Here is an 18,874-nt window from a genome sequence, read left to right on the forward strand (position 1 = left end):
TAGTTTTGGAAGCGATTGGCCTGCGCCACAAATCTATCCAAAATGGTGTACTTGAGGCATTACTTATAAATCTTTGAAATGTCCCTTTGCCTCCAAAATGCACCCACTACTTAGCCTTCTACTTCTGTTCCAGTTCCCTTTCATCATGCTGCCCAAGCTCTTAATTAATAGTGCAACTGCATGGTCTTCCCTGACACAATAAAATTTGAATAACTTTCAACTAATTTGAGAAGTCACAGAAGCTCTTGTAATTTCCTATTTTTACTACAAAGGAAAAGACTTCTATACCACAAAACGGCAAAAATTGAAACACATAAAATGTGCTGGTAGCAGATGCTACAATGCAGACAATATGAACCAAAATTGTGGTGGGTTAGAAAGGATGCTATTTACTAGCTTGTTTGCATCACCGATCTCTCTTTTCCTTGGGATCAAAGAGCATATATACCAAGACAAAAATCTAGTTTTACTTTCATCAAGCTTTTTATTCATTAAGTATCGAAATTATTCATCTAAGTTTAAAAGTATGTTACTCATGCACATTTTAAATTAAATAAGATATAATTTTTAAATCTTCCTGAGTGATTGCCTAAATAATAAGGTTACTCTTTGTGCCTTATATTCTTGCTATATTAAGCACCAAACCACTTTTATAAAAAAAAAAATAATAATTACAGTAAGATTGTAAACAAAATTACCAGGACAGCAATTTACCTTTTCCAGTTAAGGGATGTCTTTTAATTTTAGTCCTAGAGTCTGGGGTTGATGTTTTCGCTGGGGACATGATTACACTACTCTGACGAAGAAGTGGGGGTCTTCTAGGTTCACCACTGCCTTCTCTGTGGGCTTCTTCCTCTTCCTGGGCTTCTTCAACAACACACTGATTACCAAAGTCCACTAATTGATCATAAATCATTCCTGGAAACAAGAAAATAAAGTTCAAGCTTTTAAACTGAATTGAAAACTTTCAAAGAATATTGATTTTTTGGAGAAGAATATCAATTCATCTATATTCCTATTTGATAAACAATTTTCATGATAGAATTACTTATTTCTATACCGATCTGGCATTCATGTGGCTTGTCTCTCGAACCTGGCCTATTGTCGACATCGAGTCTAAAACTAAAAAATTTCCCATTTTCTTCTCTTACTCCTCAAGGAAAATTCATTTATACATACATGGTCCATCTCAAAAAAAAAAAAAAAAAAGTTGACAAAATAAAGAAACAGAATTTTAGACTGATAACCACCCATTCTTCAAGAGCCAAAATAAAGTACTCTTCCCACACTGTGAGACTTCTGGTTTTACAGAGAATGAAAATTATCTTTAAGATTTCTTACATAAATAAAGAAAATGGTGAGTAGAGTTGAATGTATCTAACATTAATGGTATACGGTACAGTACAATATAGTACAAATTGTATTTAAACAACTTTCTTAAAAAATAATACAATTTTAATCTATAAAATAAAATTATCAGATAAGATACCTTATACAAATTCTAACGGTATTATCTTTCCTCCTTCAATCCCACTTTTCTTAATAAAAGAAAAAAGAAAAAATATGAAAAATTATATTTCAAATAGCCTTTATTGGTGTTTAAGTGCTATGTGGTCTCCAAAGATTTTCCTGTGTGAGGCTAAAACAAGGAATTCAATATGACATGAATACCAAAGAAATATTGTCTCCCCTGTTTTTGGGCCAGTATATCAATGTACAAACTGTGGACTCTGTGTGTATAAGGCAAACCCTTGAATTTAGGTCCATTAGAGCTTGACACAGCACCTCAAATCCATGCTAATAATAAGATAATGAGAAAGAGAGAGAGAGAGAGAGAGAGAGAGAGAGAGAGAGAGAGAGAGAGAGAGAGAGAGAGAGAGAGAGAGAGAGAGAATATTACTGTCAGTATAAGATTTTAATGTACTGTACTACAGTATATTATTATTATTGTACAGTACATTCACTGTAGTAGTTTTACATTGAAAGTACCATTACAGTTCTTGAAGGGAATTTTCTTAAGTTAAATCACCTATTATCCGAAGAATTCTGTAACCTAGGGGGACTCGGAACGTAATAACTGTGGATAATGTTTTAATTTATTTCTATTTGATAAAATACTTAGAGTAAACAAGTAACTGACCTGTCTGACCAGCTAATTCCTGGAATTTTTGTATGCATGCTACAGCTTTATCAGGCGTCAAAGGATCATGCAGCATCTGTCGTATGAGACCAGATATGGACTCTGAATAATTTCGATAGAGCAGCAGATAATCTTCAACACCAGACACAATATGCTCTTCAAACTGAAAATAAAAATGATTATTAAAATGTATGAATCTCTTACAATTTCATGAGAAAATCTAGAAACATTATGGTAAATGCCAACATAAAATTATATAGAGTAATGTTATTGTACCTCAATTTTAGAATAAAATTAAAATCACATTACTGGGTAGCTTGTAGCATACTGACATTTTATTACTTCAATACATGGTTTCCCTTTTATTACGGACATGGCAGAGACAAAATGAAGTGGTAATAATGTTTTACAGACACCTACCAATGCAATCAGTTATGTAGCCTACAGCATAATTATACAATTCATACCACTATCTTGGGTAGCCCGCATATTACAATTCCAATTTACACTACAGTACAGAGAATGAAGGTTAACATCACATCAACATAATGTATTTATGTGAATGCCAGAAATTCCACATCCACCAACAATAAATATTTTTTTGGGAAATTGATCAATTCAAGAATATTTTTTAATCTTTACTTTTAGTTTATACTATTATCAAATTTTCTTGAGTTTTAGGTTATTAACTATTAAGATACATCTCAAGTAGCGAACAAGTGTTTACAAGTTTCTTCACAAATTAAATTTGTTAAAGTATAAAATAGATAGCCTTAGGCAGCAAGAACTGTAGTTATCCTACGGCACACTGAAAGGCAGATAATATTTTTCTATCAACATAAAATATGGAATATTAATCAAATTTATTTTTGTGAAACCTCCCTGATGTTCAAAATGCTTTTCTCTCAGGTTTATATCAACATATACCCTTAAATTTAAAATTTCCTGTTTTCTTACTTTTACGACAGATTTAGGCCTCTGGTTCAGTATGGAGATAATCAAGCTGTTAGTAGTGATAACCTCTATTTGGGTATTCCATAGCCCCTTTGTCTTTTCAGACATCTAGTCGCCTTCAGTTTTTAAGTACTGTACTGTACTGATGTGTGCCTTTTCTGGATTACGTGGTTTATGTTATTTAGGTTATTAGCTTTATTTTCTTCTGGGTTTGTTAATAATTCTGTAAAAGTTGTTCAAGGGAGTTATTACTGAGAGATCATGATTATTATTCTCTTTGTTCGTGTGCCGGAATATTGTGATTTAGATAACTGTTGTGAAGAATGTGGTCACTTACTGTTCCTCTTATGAAGAGATATGTTCAATCGTAGCTAACCATACTAAGAATTCCAAAGACATAAGGAAATTAATCTTTAATTCATTGTGAATCCTGAGAAAACTAGGCTAGTTGATTAGTGTGAGAAGCTGGATGTTAATGCCTCTAACCATTAATGAGCTTTTGGGGTCTGATAGTACTGAGCTTTTTAAGACTTTTACCTCTTTTGCTTCGTTACTCGAATACAGGAAAACCGATGAGTCTTCAGGCAAAGGCAGTGATTCCAGTCCACACTGATGTTTTGAATCTTCCGGTAACTCCTCAAGCTTTGCCGAGCAGTTCTAGTGCTTCATTCAGTAAAGGTTCTGATGGTGCGCAGCACTAAACAAGTTGATCACCTCTACATGAGCCTCTACTCTTGAGATACTTCAAGTCCCTCTATTACAAAACCCTCACATTTCTGTGATCCACTCTGCTCTTTACAACCACTGGATTCTGGGATAAAAGACCAAAGACTGGATACTAATATCCCTCCGCTTACTGAAGTAGGTGCAGTCATACCTCTCTTCACGAAAGAATCTGCTTACAAAATTTTCACTACGAAACGAGATGTTAAGATTTTTCTGACTCACATTGCAAAAAATGTTGCATGATAAGAAAAGAGATTTGCCAGCCATGTCGAGAATAAAATCACCCATTAACAAAAGTTGAAGAAAATGGGTTTATATAATAGAAAATGTACCTCTAAAGTAGGGGTAACTATAATAGTACATTACATATGGTACAGTACTGTATATTTTGTATATGTAAAGTATTGTAGTGTAGGTTTTATATTATTTTCCATTTATGATTGCCTTATGTTCTAATAACGACTTAATTTACAGGTGTTAACAGTTAGTTTAGGTATATTGAATGGTTCAAATATATTTGGCTGTACAGTATTTCATTGTGGTTACATTGTAGCTTTATTATAAAATTTAATGTGGTGTTTTTGTAGGGTTTAGAACAAATTAGGTGATTTACATGTAAAATGTGACTCATAACACAAAATTTTCACGAAACGAAAGCCACTCTAGAACAAATTAATTTTGTGTTGTGAAGCATTACTGTATTCATTATCAACCCCTTTATACCCAATACATATTAATAATGTGAAATATCGTATGGTTCCTGTAGAACAAAAAAAGATCCTTTTCAGATAAATTCTTTAGAGGCTTGGAGGGAGCTGAATGGTTGAATAATGTTTCAGATGGCAGTGAGTTAGAAATGTTAATGTGGGTGCTAGTACCTAGACTGTAGAAACAAGTTCCTTGCCTAGTCCAGGCGCAAAGGTTACCGTTAGAAGTAAACGAAAGGGAAAGCCTATATTTACCTTTTTAGAGGACTTACTAAGCTGGGAAGACAAAATTGAGGATAATATGAAGGAAGAGTTTGACTCTGATGAGGTATCTAATCCTTAAGGCACCTGTGTGGAATGAGCTTCTCCAAGGTAGGTGGCCAAACTGTGTTCAAGAACACTATTGGTTTGCGAGATGGGGTGGAAGGGACCAATGGTCTATAAACATAGCAAGTACCTGTAAGAATACTTAATACCCTGTGCTCTGTCAGTTTGCTGAAAGGCATGACAGGCATCCCCCTACTTGACAGCCAAACAGGGGGAATGCTGGCATCAACTTCTCCCTCTACCTTCCCTCTTCACCCCATTCTTACCCTGACCAGGTTGTGCATGCACAGAATCCCTTCAAGAAGAAGTCATAGGTAGTCCTGATAGGGGCCTAGGAAAGGTCACAGAGCCTCCTTATCCCCATCCTGCAGATGTACAGTACCCTGAGGTTTGGCCACAGACCTTGAGAGAGATTACATGATAGATCTGAGAATCCTGCAAAGCAGTCCTCCTCTTCACCATTGCCTGCACATGAATCCTACGAAGGAAAGACATGCCCCCTCCGCACTGTTGAGAACACCCCATCAGAGCTACCTCTTGACCGACTTGTTCTGAGAGTAGGGAAACCAAAGCATCCCTTCTCTTCAAAACCCACTTGAGTACTTAATGTGTCAAGGAAACCACTGCCTTCCCAATAGAGACCACAAGACTCCTGTACTTTTCTTAAGACTCGGGGGTCGAACCCATTGCCATTGCGAAGTAAGTCCTGTACCTGACCCCTGTCAAACCATGAGACAGCTTGGAGGGAGTGGCCAGTGCAGAACATTCATGGATTGACTCAAGGGCCAAGAGGAATGTGTCCTCTGAACATTCATGGGTTGACTCAAGGGCCAAGAGGAATGTGTCCTCTGACTTGAGTCCCTCCATGGGTAGTCCCCCAAACATTGTACACACTGGCAGGTCTCTGACCAGGTGGTGATGCTGCTGAGAGTGTGTGCGGCAAAATCCCATTTGGCTGACCAGAAGTGAGAGACAAACCAGATCCACAGATCTGATTGTCAACTCACACTAGGACCACCAACAAGATCTGAGCATAGCAGCTCCAGAGAAAGCCTCAACCTTGAGGGGCACCTAAGTGTCAATCAATAACCAAGCCAACCTGCAGGGAGACACCAAGGTCACCTCACTGAGTTCATGCCCTTACAAAGAAGAGTGCAAGAATATCCACAAAGGAACACTCTGACTCAGGGTTCCCTGCTTCTATTGGTACTGGTCCAAGGTCAGGTACCAGGGGGCAAAAGAGTCTGAATACCCTTATTCTTCACAAGGGTGGAGGAAAGGTCTGGTAAGTTTCTCCAGCAATCTAATTTCTCCCTGTGAAAAATAGTATTCTGAGCAATGGACATAAAATGGAGTTTTTATGATAAAACAAAGTTTTATGAATACTTACCTGGCAGTTATATATACATAGCTAATAATCTCTATTTCGGCAGAATTTTTCTAAACGTGGCAACCGCCTTGTGGTGGTTGGGTGGTAACACCCGTTAAAGGGTGGTAGGAGGAATCATTCCCGTTTTCTGTACTTCAGTTCATCTATGCCCGACCTGTCTCCTGAGGGGAGGTGGGTGGGCCTTCGAATGTATATATAACTGCCAGGTAAGTATTCATAAAACTTTGTATTATCATAAAAACTCCATTTTTATGAATAGAACTTACCTGGCAGTTATATATACATAGCTGATTAACACACTTGGAGGAGGGTGATAGACAGTAAACATCGTTGGGGAAACAACCAAAAAAGCTGTAGGATAAATAAACACCTTGATTCCTTACCTGCTAAGGTAGCTGACTTCAAAGGTTCCTCCCTCTTGAGTCGCTTTCCCTTAGGAGTGTCAGCCAGGATGTGACCTGCAGTGCTGAAAACACTCAATTGAGTCTGTCAACAGGGTGAGACCAACAATCTGACTAGACTTCAGGACTACCTAATGCCCAAAATAAAAACTGCAACCTTACCAAAACCAACCACCTAACTTTTGCAAAGTAGATAAAAATTATCTAACTAGACTGAGGTGACTGTACACAAGTCGAAGTCCTCAGACAACCAATAAAAACACCAACCTACGCACAAGTATACAAAACTAAGGTTGAGGGGAGGTAGTAACTCCTTTGCCTAATACAGAAGCCGTAGCTACGTATGGGCCCAAGGTATAGCATTTCTCATAATCCACTCTCACCTTTCTGAGGTAATGAGAGGCGAACACAGAGTTGCTCCTCCAGAATGTCGCATCCATAATTTGACGGACCGACATGTTCTTGCGGTAAGCAAGCGAGATCGCAATGGCTCTCACTTCGTGAGCCTGCACTTTTAAAAGTCTGAAGTGTTCCTCCTCACACAAGAGATGCGCTTCTCTTATAACTTCCCTCAGGAAAAAAGACAAAGCATTCTTGGAAAGGGGCTTCTGAGGATCTTTCACAGAACACCACAGGGAGCTAGAAGAGCCTCTCACATTTTTCGTGCGAGACAAGTAGGCCTTGAGGGCTCGTACTGGACAGAGGAGCCTCTCTTGCTCTTGACCCACTAGGTTGGTCAAGTTAGGAACCTCAAAGTTGGCCAGGGCTTAGAAGGGTTCTCGTTCTTAGTGAGAAAGTCTAATCTTAAGGCACAAACTGCCCCATTCAGATTGAAGCCTACCTGCTTTCAATTGCATGGACTTCACTGACTCTTTTAGCTGTTGCTAAGGCCAAAAGGAAGAGGGTTTTCTTGGTAACCTCCCTAAGGGGAGCCTGTGAGATGGGCTCAAATCTCTTGGTGCACAGAAATTTAAGAACCACATCAAGGTTCCAAGAAGGGGGCTTTAACTGGACCTGCTTGGTTGTCTCAAAAGACTTCAAGAGGTCATGTAAGTCCTTATCGCGAGACAAGTCCAAGCCTCTATGCCGACAGACAGAAGCGAGCATACTTTTGTACCCCTTGATAGTGGACACAGCCAGCTTAGCGTCCTGCCTGAGGTACAACAAGAAATCCGCAATCTGGCTCACAGAGGTAGTGGATGAGGAAATCTTGTGCTTCCTACACCAAGCCCTAAAAGTCTCCCACTTGGACTGGTAAACCCTCTGTGAAGAGACCCTCCTCGCTCTGGCGATAGCTTTCGCAGCTTGCGCTGAAAATCCTCTCGATCTGACGAGCTTCTCGATAGTCTGAAGGCAGTCAGATTGAGAGCGAGGGGGTTTTGATGATACCTCTCGAAGTGGGGTTGTCTGAGCAGATTTGGACTTGCAGGGAGGCTTCTTGGAAAGTCCATCAACAAGTCCACCACCTCCGTGAACCATTCCCTCATCGGCCAGAACGGAGCTATCAGGATCATTCGTCCCGAATCGAGGAGAGCGAATTTCCTGACTACCAGATTGATGATCTTGAACGGGGGAAAGGCATATGTGTCCATCCCCGTCCAATCCATCAAAAAGGCGTCTACTGCTATTGCCTCCTTGTCCGGAACTAGGGAGCAATAGATGGGGATCCTCTTGGATAAGTTGGAGGCGAAAAGATCGATGAGGGGTCTCCCCCACAGCCTCCAGAGACTCTGACAGACCTGTTGGTTGAGGGTCCATTCTGTGGAAAGGACCTGCCCTTTCCTGCTGAGCATGTCTGCCCTCACATTTCTCTGTCCCTGAACAAACCTCGTCAGCAAACTTATCTTGTTCTCCTTTGCCCAAAGAAGGAGCTCCCTTGCTGTCTCGAACAGAGACAGAGAGTGAGTCCCTCCTTGCTTCCTGATGTAAGCAAGAGCTGTGGTGTTGTCTGAGTTGACCTCCACAATCTTCCCAGACACCAAGTCTTTGAAGGCCTTTAGCCCCAGAAAAATGGCCATCAGCTCCTTGTTGTTGATGTGCCATCCCAGCTGAATTCCTTCCCAATAGCCTGAGACTTCCTTGCTTCCTGGTGTTGCCCCCCAACCTGACTCTGATGCGTCTGAAAACAACACTAGGTCTGGGTTCTTCTTGTGTAAGGAGATCCCTTCCCCTAACAAGGCTGGATCCAGCCACCACTTCAGAAGATTCTTGACTTCTGTTGGAATGGGGAAGGAAAAGGAGTCTTCCTGCGTCTTTCTGTTCCACGTCTTCGAAAGAAAGTGCTGAAGAAGCCTTAGATGGAGTCTCCCCAGAGAGACAAACTGTTCGAGGGAGGATAGAGTCCCCAGCAAACTCATCCACTCCTTCGCTGAGCACCTCTTCTTGTCCAGGAAAGTTCTGACTTTTACGAGATACTTGGTCTGTCTTTCCTGTGAGGGAGAAGCCCGAAAAAGAACTGAATTCAGAACTATCCCCAAATAGAGAATAGTCTGATTCAGCTTGATCCGAGACTTCTCCCTGTTGATGACCAGGCCTAGATCTTGAGCCATCATAAAAGTCTTCCGTAAATCCTCCGGACATTTCTCCCTCGATCGTGAACGAATCAGCCAATCGTCCAGATAGAAGGATATCCTTATCCCCTCCTGATGCAGCCAGCCTGACACATTCGCCATTATCCTGGTGAAGAATTGAGGAGCCGTGCTGAGACCGAAGCAAAGAGCTCTGAATTGGAAGCACTTGCCCTGCATTACAAATCTCAGGTACTTCCTTGAAGTCGGATGGATGGGGACATGGAAATACGTGTCCTGCAAGTCGAGGGACACCATACAGTCCCCTGGACGTACTGATGCCAGCACCGACTGAGTCGTCTCCATGGAGAACTTTGTCTTCTCCACAAAGACGTTGAGAGAGCTGACATCCAGGACGGGTCTCCATCCGCCCGAGTTCTTGGGGACCAGAAACAGGCGATTGTAAAAGCCTGGGGAGGATAGATCCCGAACCGGTTCTATCGCTCCCCTGTCTAGCATTTGGTCGACTAGGTCTATTAGGGCCTTCTGTTTCCCCGGATCTGTGTACCGGGCTACTAAGGCCAGCGGAGCATCTGCGAGAGGAGGTTTCTTCAGAAAGGGGATCTTGTATCCTTCCTTGATGACTGAGAGGGACCAGGTGTCCGCCCCTCTCCTCTTCCAAGACTGCCAAAAACCTGAGTCTTGCGCCTACTGTCTGGAGGAGACGAACTTCATTTTCTGGAGCGAGGTCTGAACGAACCCCTGGTAGATCTTGGTCCTGATTCTTGCCTTCTACCTCTAAAATCTGGTCTTGAAGAAGTAGTACTGCCCCGAAAGGGCTGCTGGAATCTCTTTTCCTCCCGCTTCGAAGAAGAAGGAGTGGCTGCCAAGGGCTTACGAGCAGAACGAGATAAAAGGTCTTGGGTGGCTTTTTGGGCCAGAGAAAGCGTAATGTCTTTAACCAGGGACTCGGGAAAAAGATGTTGAGACAGGGGGGCGTAAAGAAGCTCAGACTTTTGTGCAATGGTAACAGACCTTGAAGCAAAAGAGCAAAGCAGGGCTCTCTTCTTTAGGATCCCAGCTGAGAACAGCGCAGCCAACTCATTCGCCCCATCTCTGAGGGCCTTGTCCATACAGGACATAATACTGGTAAGGTCCCTAGTTCCTTCCATCTGGTCAGTTTTCCTTGCCAGAGTCCCAAGCGACCAGTCTAGAAAACTAAAAACCTCAAAGGCTCTAAAAACACCTTTGACGAGATGATCCAGCTCCGACATCGACCACATGACCTTGGCTGAGTTGAGAGCATGCCTTCTAGCAGAGTCCACTAAGCCAGAGAAGTCACCCTTGGAGGAGGAAGGCACTCCCAGACCCAAAGGTTCCCCAGTTGCATACCACATACCCGTTTTTGAAGCAAGACGAGCTGGTGGAAACGAGAAGGAAGTCTTAACTGCTTGTCTCCGCTCCTTCATCCAGTCATCAATCTTTGCAAGAGCCTTCTTTGCGGAAATCGACAGCTTCATCTTGATGAAGGCCGACTGTTTCTTGGCCTTCTTTCTGTTAAATTGGGATTGAGGAGATTGAGGGGCAGCAGGTTGGAATTCCTCTCCAAAAAGTTCAAGAAGGGAGCGAGAGAGAACTTTGTAATCTCCAGCAGCGTCGGCAGGATTACAGTATCATCGTCATCAGAAACCTCCTCAAGGTCCTGATCCACATCTGCAACATCCTTCGAACGAGAAGAAGGTTCCTTAGAACCCGACAAGGGCAAATCAAAGGAATCGTCCTGCAAAAGACGGGTTGCATCCTGGAGCCCAGCGCTAGAAGAATCCTTGGAACGAGAGGCAGTATCGTCCCGAAGAGGAAGGCTGGTATCGCCCTGGCACCGAGAACGAGAGGCAGTATCGTTCTGGTGCCGAGAGCGAGAGGCGGTATCGTCCTGGCGTCGAGAACGAGAGGCGGTATCGTCATGGCGTCGTGAATGAGAGGCGGTATCGTCCAAGCGTCGAGAACTAGGGTCGGTATCGTCGTGGCGTCGTGAACGAGAGGAGGTATCGTCCTGGCGTAGTGAACGAGAGGAGCTATCGTCGTGGCGAAGCGAACGAGAGGAGGTATCGTCGTGGCGAAGCAAACGAGAGGAGGTATCGTCGTGGCGAAGCGAACGAGAGGAGTTATCGTGCTGGTATCGTGAACGGGAGGCGGTATCGTCCTGGCATCGAGAAGGAGAAGCAGTATCGTTCGATAAAGTATCGTCTCGGTATCGAGAACGAGAAACCGTATCGTCCTGGTATCGAGAAGAAGTATCGCCTTGTGAAAGCACACATTCCTCATCCTGGCGTAGAGAGGGAGAAGTTTTCTTTAGAGAAGAACTCCGTTCTCCCTTAGAAGCAGACTTCTTAATAGGTAACGAGTCGTCTTTACTTCTATCAGACTGGGCGTGAGGGCGGCTAAATGCTTGCACTAACGTAAAAAGTTGTTCCTGCATGACAGACATAAAGGATTTAGCAACATCAGCCGGGTCTTGCGGCCCCGAAGGGGAGGGCTGACGAATAACACTCGTAGAAGGGGGAGGATCTTCGGCAGTAGGCTTAGGCTTCGCCCTTTTCACAGGCACAGAGTCGAAATCATCCTCCGACGGACAAGGTTCATAACTGCTAGAACCGGGAGAGAAAGAACGAGACAGTTCGTCGCGGTTCCATCTCCTCTTAGTAGGTCTTGACACTTCACACTTCCATTTACGTCTGGGCGAATTCGGAGAAGAAATTAACACATCCGACATGTCTTTTCCGTGACGGTCAAGAACAGCCTGGGAATCGGCAACAGGGCTGTTTGAGGCGACGGCTGACTGAGGGTACGTACCTCTCACCCCCTTTCGGTCATCGACGTACCTTCTCCCTTGGTCCTGGGAGCTTGGTAGAGGTCTAGGCCTAGGGTAATGACAGGTTCGGTCAGTCGCCACCTCCACTGCACTAACACAAGCACTTTCACTATCCTTACCTTTAAAGGCCTCCAGTTGTTCTTTAATGGCCTTCAACTCGGCAGCCAGGCTAGCGTACCGAGGGTCATCCGCAGATACGGATCCTGTAGGAGGAGCAGGAGTTACTAACTCAAGGGAAGGATCAACTTCCAAAGAGGAATCAATTATAGGTTCAAAAGATAAATCTACACTAAGTTCATCTTCCTTACCACTAACAGACTTAGACTTAGACCTAGAAGCTCTCCTAACTCTATCGAGCTCTAGTTTACGCACATAGCGCTTCATAATCAACTAATCCTTTTCATCCAAAACTTTACATTCCCCGCACCTATTATTAAGGGCACAAACAAAACCCCTACAATTCAAACACACGGTGTGAGGGTCTACCGCCATTTTCGGTAGTCTCACCTTACATTCCTCATTCGCACAGACACGGTAATGACTTTTTTCACTCATAATGAATACAGCAAAAAAGCAAAGAGATAACAAAAAACACGATTGCCAAAACCCCAAATCAGAGTACTTCACCAAAAAGCAGACTGGTACACCGATACAGGGAAAGCGAAGAAAAACTCTTAATGACGGACCAACGTGTTGTCGATCCGGCCGGCAGAGATGAACTGAAGAACAGAAAACGGGAATGATTCCTCCTACCACCCTTTAACGGGTGTTACCACCCAACCACCACAAGGCGGTTGCCACGTTTAGAAAAATTCTGCCGAAATAGAGATTATTAGCTATGTATATATAACTGCCAGGTAAGTATTCATAAAACTGCAAATTAATAGGGGACTGAATTTGGGTCATGTAGGTAGTCATCAAGAAGAAAAAGATCTCTAGTAATGATCAAGGCAAAGATCTTTTACTCTACCCTCTAATGATAGAGGTGGGGAAGAGCATTAAATGTGTGCCTTGAGCAAGGAGCCGAGGCCCATCAATCCCAGGCTCATAGGCATTAAATACATACCCACGCAATGACAACCTCGAGAGGTACCATATTCTAAACACGGGAAACTGCAGTGGCCCGTTTAGAGGAACAGCAGTTCATCATTCAGGAAGAAAAGTTGAAGGCAAGTATCCCAATTCTTCCAGTAGCCAGTGGATCCCGGGTCACTACCTCAGTGGAGTGTGACAAAGGGCTGTGGTCCATGGGTAACCCCCTGTGTCACAGTCCTTTGAGCATCCGCTCCAGGGGATTCTTGAACCCTCAGGGTGTCCCCCGTGCCTTGAAGTTGAGGGGGTGTTGTCAAAAGCCCTATTCTCTCGACTACGACTGGTCTTTCTGGACTTCTAAGAAGAATTAGAATTGGAAGAGGAAGGAGAAGGACAAGGAGGAAGAATTAGAAGAGGAAGGGGAATGGATCAATTCTTTTAAAGGTTTAAAGGCCACTCATGAATGGCAGGGGCAAGGGACAGTGACATTGCCCTACGAGTAGGACAATGCCCAAGAAACTGAATATGATATTTTGATTATAAAATAAATTTTTGAATATACTTACCCGGTGAATATATAATAACTGACGTCTCGGACGGCTCGACAGATACCAAAAACTCGCGAGCGATCGCCATGAAGGTTGCGGGTGTGCCCACCAGCGCCGACTATCGGCCAGATACCGCATATACTTGTCAAAGTCTCCAGTTCTTCTCAGTCCGCTGGGTCTCTATCGGGGAGGAAGGGAGGGCCTTTAATTTATATATTCACCCGGTAAGTATATTCAAAAATTTATTTTATAATCAAAATATCATTTTTAAATATTAAACTTAGCCGGTGAATATATAATAGCTGATTCACACACATGGTGGTGGGTAGAGACCAGTATTAATACAATAAAGGCGTATATGCTCACGAGTTTTTGACAATTATATCATAAAAAAACCCACTTAAATATAGGTACCTGGTAAGGAAGCTGACTCTGACGATTACTCTGCCTTATTAGTCCGCTTTCCTCACGAAGCCCAGCCATCCTCTCAGGATGCTGAAAGACTCCCAGGAGCTGTTATATCCAGGGTGACCACCCATACAACAGGACCTCATCAATACCCTTAATCTGGGCGCTCTCAAGAAACGACATTTGACCACCCGCCAAATCAAAAAGGATGCGAAAGACTTCCCAGTCTTCCGTACAACCCAAGACAAGATTAAAAACATTTCAAGAGAAGATTAAAAGGATATTGGGATTAAGGGAATGTAGTGGTAGAACCCTCACCCACTACTGCACTCGCTGCAACGAATGGACCCAGGGTGTAGCAGTCCTCATAAAGAGTCTGGACGTCTTTTAAGTAAAATGAAGCGAACACCGACTTGCTCCTCCAAAAGGTCGCGTCCATAATACTTCGCAGAGACCTGTTTTGCTTAAAAGCCACGGAAGTTGCTATCGCTCTTACTTCGTGCGTCTTGACCTTAAGTAAACAACGATTTTTCTCACTTAAATGAGAATGTGCCTCCCGGATTAAAAATCTAATAAAGTACGATAAAGCATTTTTAGACATAGGCAATGAGGGCTTCTTAACGGAGCACCATAAGGCCTCAGACCCACCTCGTAAAGGTCTAGTACGAGCTAAATAAAACTTAAGAGCTCTAACTGGGCACAGTACTCTTTCAACCTCGTTGCCTACGATTTCTGACAGGCAAGGTATATCAAAAGATTTAGGCCAAGGACGAGAAGGCAGTTCATTCTTGGCCAAAAAACCAAGCTGAAGCGAACATGTGGCTTTATCTGTAGAGAAGCCGATGTTTTTACTAAAGGCATGGATCTCACTGACCCTTTTAGCCGAAGCCAAGCACACCAAAAAAAGCGTCTTTAGGGTGAGATCCTTCAGGGAGGCTGAATGCAATGGCTCAAACCTGTCGGACATTAGGAACCTTAGGACCACGTCTAAGTTCCAAGCAGGAGTTGACATACGACGCTCCTTAGAGGTCTCGAAGGACTTAAGGAGATCTTGGAGATCTTTATTATTGGAAAAATCCAAGCCTCTATGTCTGAACACAGAAGCTAACATGCTCCTGTAGCCCTTAATAGTGGGAGCAGAGAGGGAGCGAACATTTCTCAGGTGCAGGAGAAAGTCTGCAATTTGGGCTACAGAGGTACTGGAAGAGGAAATGGATGATGACTTGCACCAATCTCTAAAGACCTCCCACTTCGACTGGTAGACCTTGATGGTAGATGCTCTCCTAGCTCTCACAATCGCTCTGGCTGCCTCCTTCGAAAATCCTCGAGCTCTTGAGAGTCTTTCGATAGTCTGAAGGCAGTCAGATGAAGCGCGGGGAGGCTTTGATGAAGACTCCTTACGTGGGGCTGCCGTAAGAGATCCATCCTTAAAGGTAGACTCCTTGGAACGTCTACCAGCCATTGAAGTACCTCTGTGAACCACTCTCTCGCGGGCCAGAGGGGAGCAACCAACGTCAACCTTGTCCCTTCGTGAGAGGCGAACTTCTGCAGAACCCTGTTGATGATCTTGAACGGAGGGAATGCGTATGCGTCCAGGTGAGACCAGTCCAGCAGAAAGGCATCTATGTGGGCCGCCTCTGGATCTGGGACTGGAGAGCAATAGGTCGGGAGCCTTTTGGTCAAAGAGGTCGCAAAGAGGTCTATGGTGGGCTGACCCCAAGTCATCTAAAGACTCTTGCACACGTCCTTGTGGAGGGTCCATTCTGTGGGGATCACCTGACCTCTCCGACTGAGACAGTCCGCCAAGACGTTCAATTTCCCCTGGACGAACCTTGTCAACAGTGAGATGCCTCGATCTTTTGACCAGATGAGGAGGTCCCTTGCGATGACGAACAGTGTGTGGGAGTGAGTGCCTCCTTGCTTGGAGATGTACGCCAAGGCTGTGGTGTTGTCCGCATTCACTTCTACCACTTTGTTTCGGAGAAGACTCTCGAAACTCGTCAAGGCCAAGTGAACAGCCAACAGCTCCTTGCAGTTGATGTGCAGGCTCCTCTGATCCGACGTCCAAAGACCCGAACATTCCAGACCGTCCAGAGTCGCTCCCCAACCCAAATCCGACGCGTCTGAGAATAACACGTGGTTTGGGTTCTTGACCGCCAGGGACAGACCCTCTCGAAGACTTATGTTGCTGTCCCACCAGTTCAGGCACGTCTTTACTGGCTCGGAGATCGGGATTGAAACAGCTTCCAAAGTCTTGCCCTTGTCCCAATGGGAGTCTAGATGGAATTGGAGAGGGCGAAGGTCAAGTCTCCCTAGTGAGATAAATTGTTCCAGGGATGACAGAGTCCCTAAGAGGCTCATCCAACTTCTCACTGAGCAACGGTCTTTTCTCAGCATGAGGCGGACTTTGAGCAAGGCTTGATCTATCCTGGTGGCAGACGGAAAAGCCCGAAAAGCTAGACTGCGAATCTCCATCCCCAAATAGAGAATCGTTTGGGAGGGATTCAGTTGAGACTTCTCTAAGTTCACTAACAGTCCCAACTCCTTTGCAAGATCTAACGTCCATTGAAGGTCCTGCAGACAGCGATGACGGGACGACGCTCTGAGTAGCCAGTCGTCCAGGTACAGGGAGGCTCGAATCCCCGATAAATGAAGAAATTTTGCCACATTTCTCATGAGCCTCGTAAAAACAAGAGGAGCAGGGCTGAGGCCGAAGCACAGTGCTCGGAACTGGTACACCACATTCCTGTATACAAACCTCAGATACGGTTGAGAATCCGGGTGTATAGGAATGTGGAAGTACGCATCCTGCAGGTCGAGAGAGACCATCCAGTCTCCCTCTCTGACCGCTGCTAGGACGGACTTCGTGGTCTCCATCGTAAATTTTGTTTTGACAACAAAAACGTTGAGCGCACTGACATCCAGCACTGGCCTCCAACCTCCTGTATGCTTTGGGACTAGGAAGAGACGGTTGTAAAATCCCGGTGATTGAAGGTCCGAGACTTTCACCACCGCCCCCTTCTCTAGCAACTGAGACACCTGCTGTTGTAGTGCCTGTCTCCTTGACTCCTCTCGATACCTGGGAGAGAGGTCTAAAGGAACTGTTACTAGAGGAGGTCTCCGTACAAAAGGTATTTTGTACCCCTCCTTGAGCAACAACACAGACTCTCGGTCTGCACCCCTCTTCTCCCAGGCCTGCCAGAAGTTGTTCAGTCTGGCCCCTACCGCTGTCTGAGGACGTGGGCAGTCAGACTCTGCCACGGGAGGACTTGGATCCTCTTCTCTTGTCTCTTTTACTGTCGGCACGAGCGCCTCCCCTACTGGGGGCTCTGCCACGAAAGGGCGGGATAAACCTCGTAGCTGGGGTATCGAGCTTGGGTCTTACGACATAAGACGATGAAGGAGCAGCCTTGCGCGCCGATGTAGCCATCAGGTCGTGGGTATCCTTCTGCACCAGAGAAGCCGCAATATCCTTGATCAACTGCTGAGGAAACAAGGCAGATGACAATGGGGCAAAGAGAAGCTCCGACCTTTGGCAGGGAGTTACTCCTGCCGAAAGGAACGAGCAAAGAGTCTCCATCTTCTTAAGGACTCCTGCCGTAAAGGTAGCGGCGAGCTCATTAGAGCCATCACGGATGGCTTTGTCCATGCAGGACATAATAAGCACGGAAACATCACGGTCGGCCGAAGAGATCTTCCTGCTTAAGGCTCCTAGCGACCAATCTAAGAAGTTAAAAACTTCGAAGGCCCTGTAAACCCCTTTGAGGAGATGATCAAGGTCCGAGGAGGACCAGTAAACTTTAGAGCGTCTCATGGCCAGGCGACGGGGAGAGTCTACGAGGCTTGAGAAGTCTCCCTGGGCAGAGGCAGGAACTCCCAAGCCGAGAACTTCTCCCGTGTCATACCAGACGCTCGCTTTAGAAGCCAGTTTAAAAGGAGGGAAAGCAAAGGCTGTCTTCCCCAAACTCCTCCTGGTGATCAACCAGTCGCCTAGCAAACGCAAAGCTCTCTTAGAAGAGCGAGAGAGCACTAGCTTAGTAAACGACGGCGTCGAAGTAGCTAGGCCTAGCGTAAACTCTGACGGAGGCGAACGAGGAGCAGCAGTTACAAAATGGTCAGGAAACAGATCCTTAAAAATCAGCATGATCTTTTTAAAGTCCATAGAGGGCTGAGCAGCTTTAGGCTCCTCTCCGTCTGACAAAGTCCCCAAAGGAATATCAGTTGGAGGGGGATCAGCAACTTCCTCATCTGACGGAACCTCGTCCGACAACTGCCGAGTCTCATGAAAAGGAGAGACCTGCCGCGGCGGCAACGCTTGACAGGCAACGTCAACAAGCAAAGGAGCAGCAGTAGCAGCAGAGGAAGCGACGTCACGCCGCTGCTGAAAAGACTGAAATCCTTGTGACTGACCAACAACAACAGCTGAAGTTGATTGACGCTCGACGTCACGTCGGAACTGCCTTGACTGCATAGACTGAGCAGGCAAAACAACCTCCAACTGCGGTGACTGACGCTCAACGTCACATCGAGGCAACGGAGCCGGTCGGCGAACGTCAGTGCGGGGCTGCGGCGGCAGCGGCTGAACGTCAATACGAGACTGCAGCAAGGGAGGATCCACGTCACGTGACTGACGTGAAAAACTACTGACATCACGTTTCAAAGTACTAGAAACGTCAGCACTAACGTCAAACGGACGAGTAAACACTCGTTTGGGCGGCTGACGGCCAGAGTCTCGATCAGCGTAATGGCGACTCGAAAGCAAAGGATCATCGCGAACCTGCTCAACGTCATACTCTTCCATAAGGGAGGCAAGCTTAGACTGCATGTCCCGCAGGACAACCCACTTCGGATCAACGGGAGTC

General features: G+C 44.9%; 1 protein-coding gene across 1 annotated transcript in view; it reads right to left on the minus strand.

Moving 5' to 3' along the window:
• The window catches only part of nonC (serine/threonine-protein kinase Smg1), a 357,997-nt gene that overhangs the window by 14,359 nt on the left and 324,764 nt on the right, over positions 1–18,874 (minus strand). Inside the window, 2 exon segments of the mRNA XM_068344859.1 lie at positions 715–918; positions 2,141–2,303. Coding sequence (XP_068200960.1) covers positions 715–918; positions 2,141–2,303 — 367 coding nt within the window.

Source organism: Palaemon carinicauda, chromosome 21 (genome assembly GCF_036898095.1).
Source record: "Palaemon carinicauda isolate YSFRI2023 chromosome 21, ASM3689809v2, whole genome shotgun sequence".
Lineage (NCBI taxonomy): Eukaryota > Metazoa > Arthropoda > Malacostraca > Decapoda > Palaemonidae > Palaemon > Palaemon carinicauda.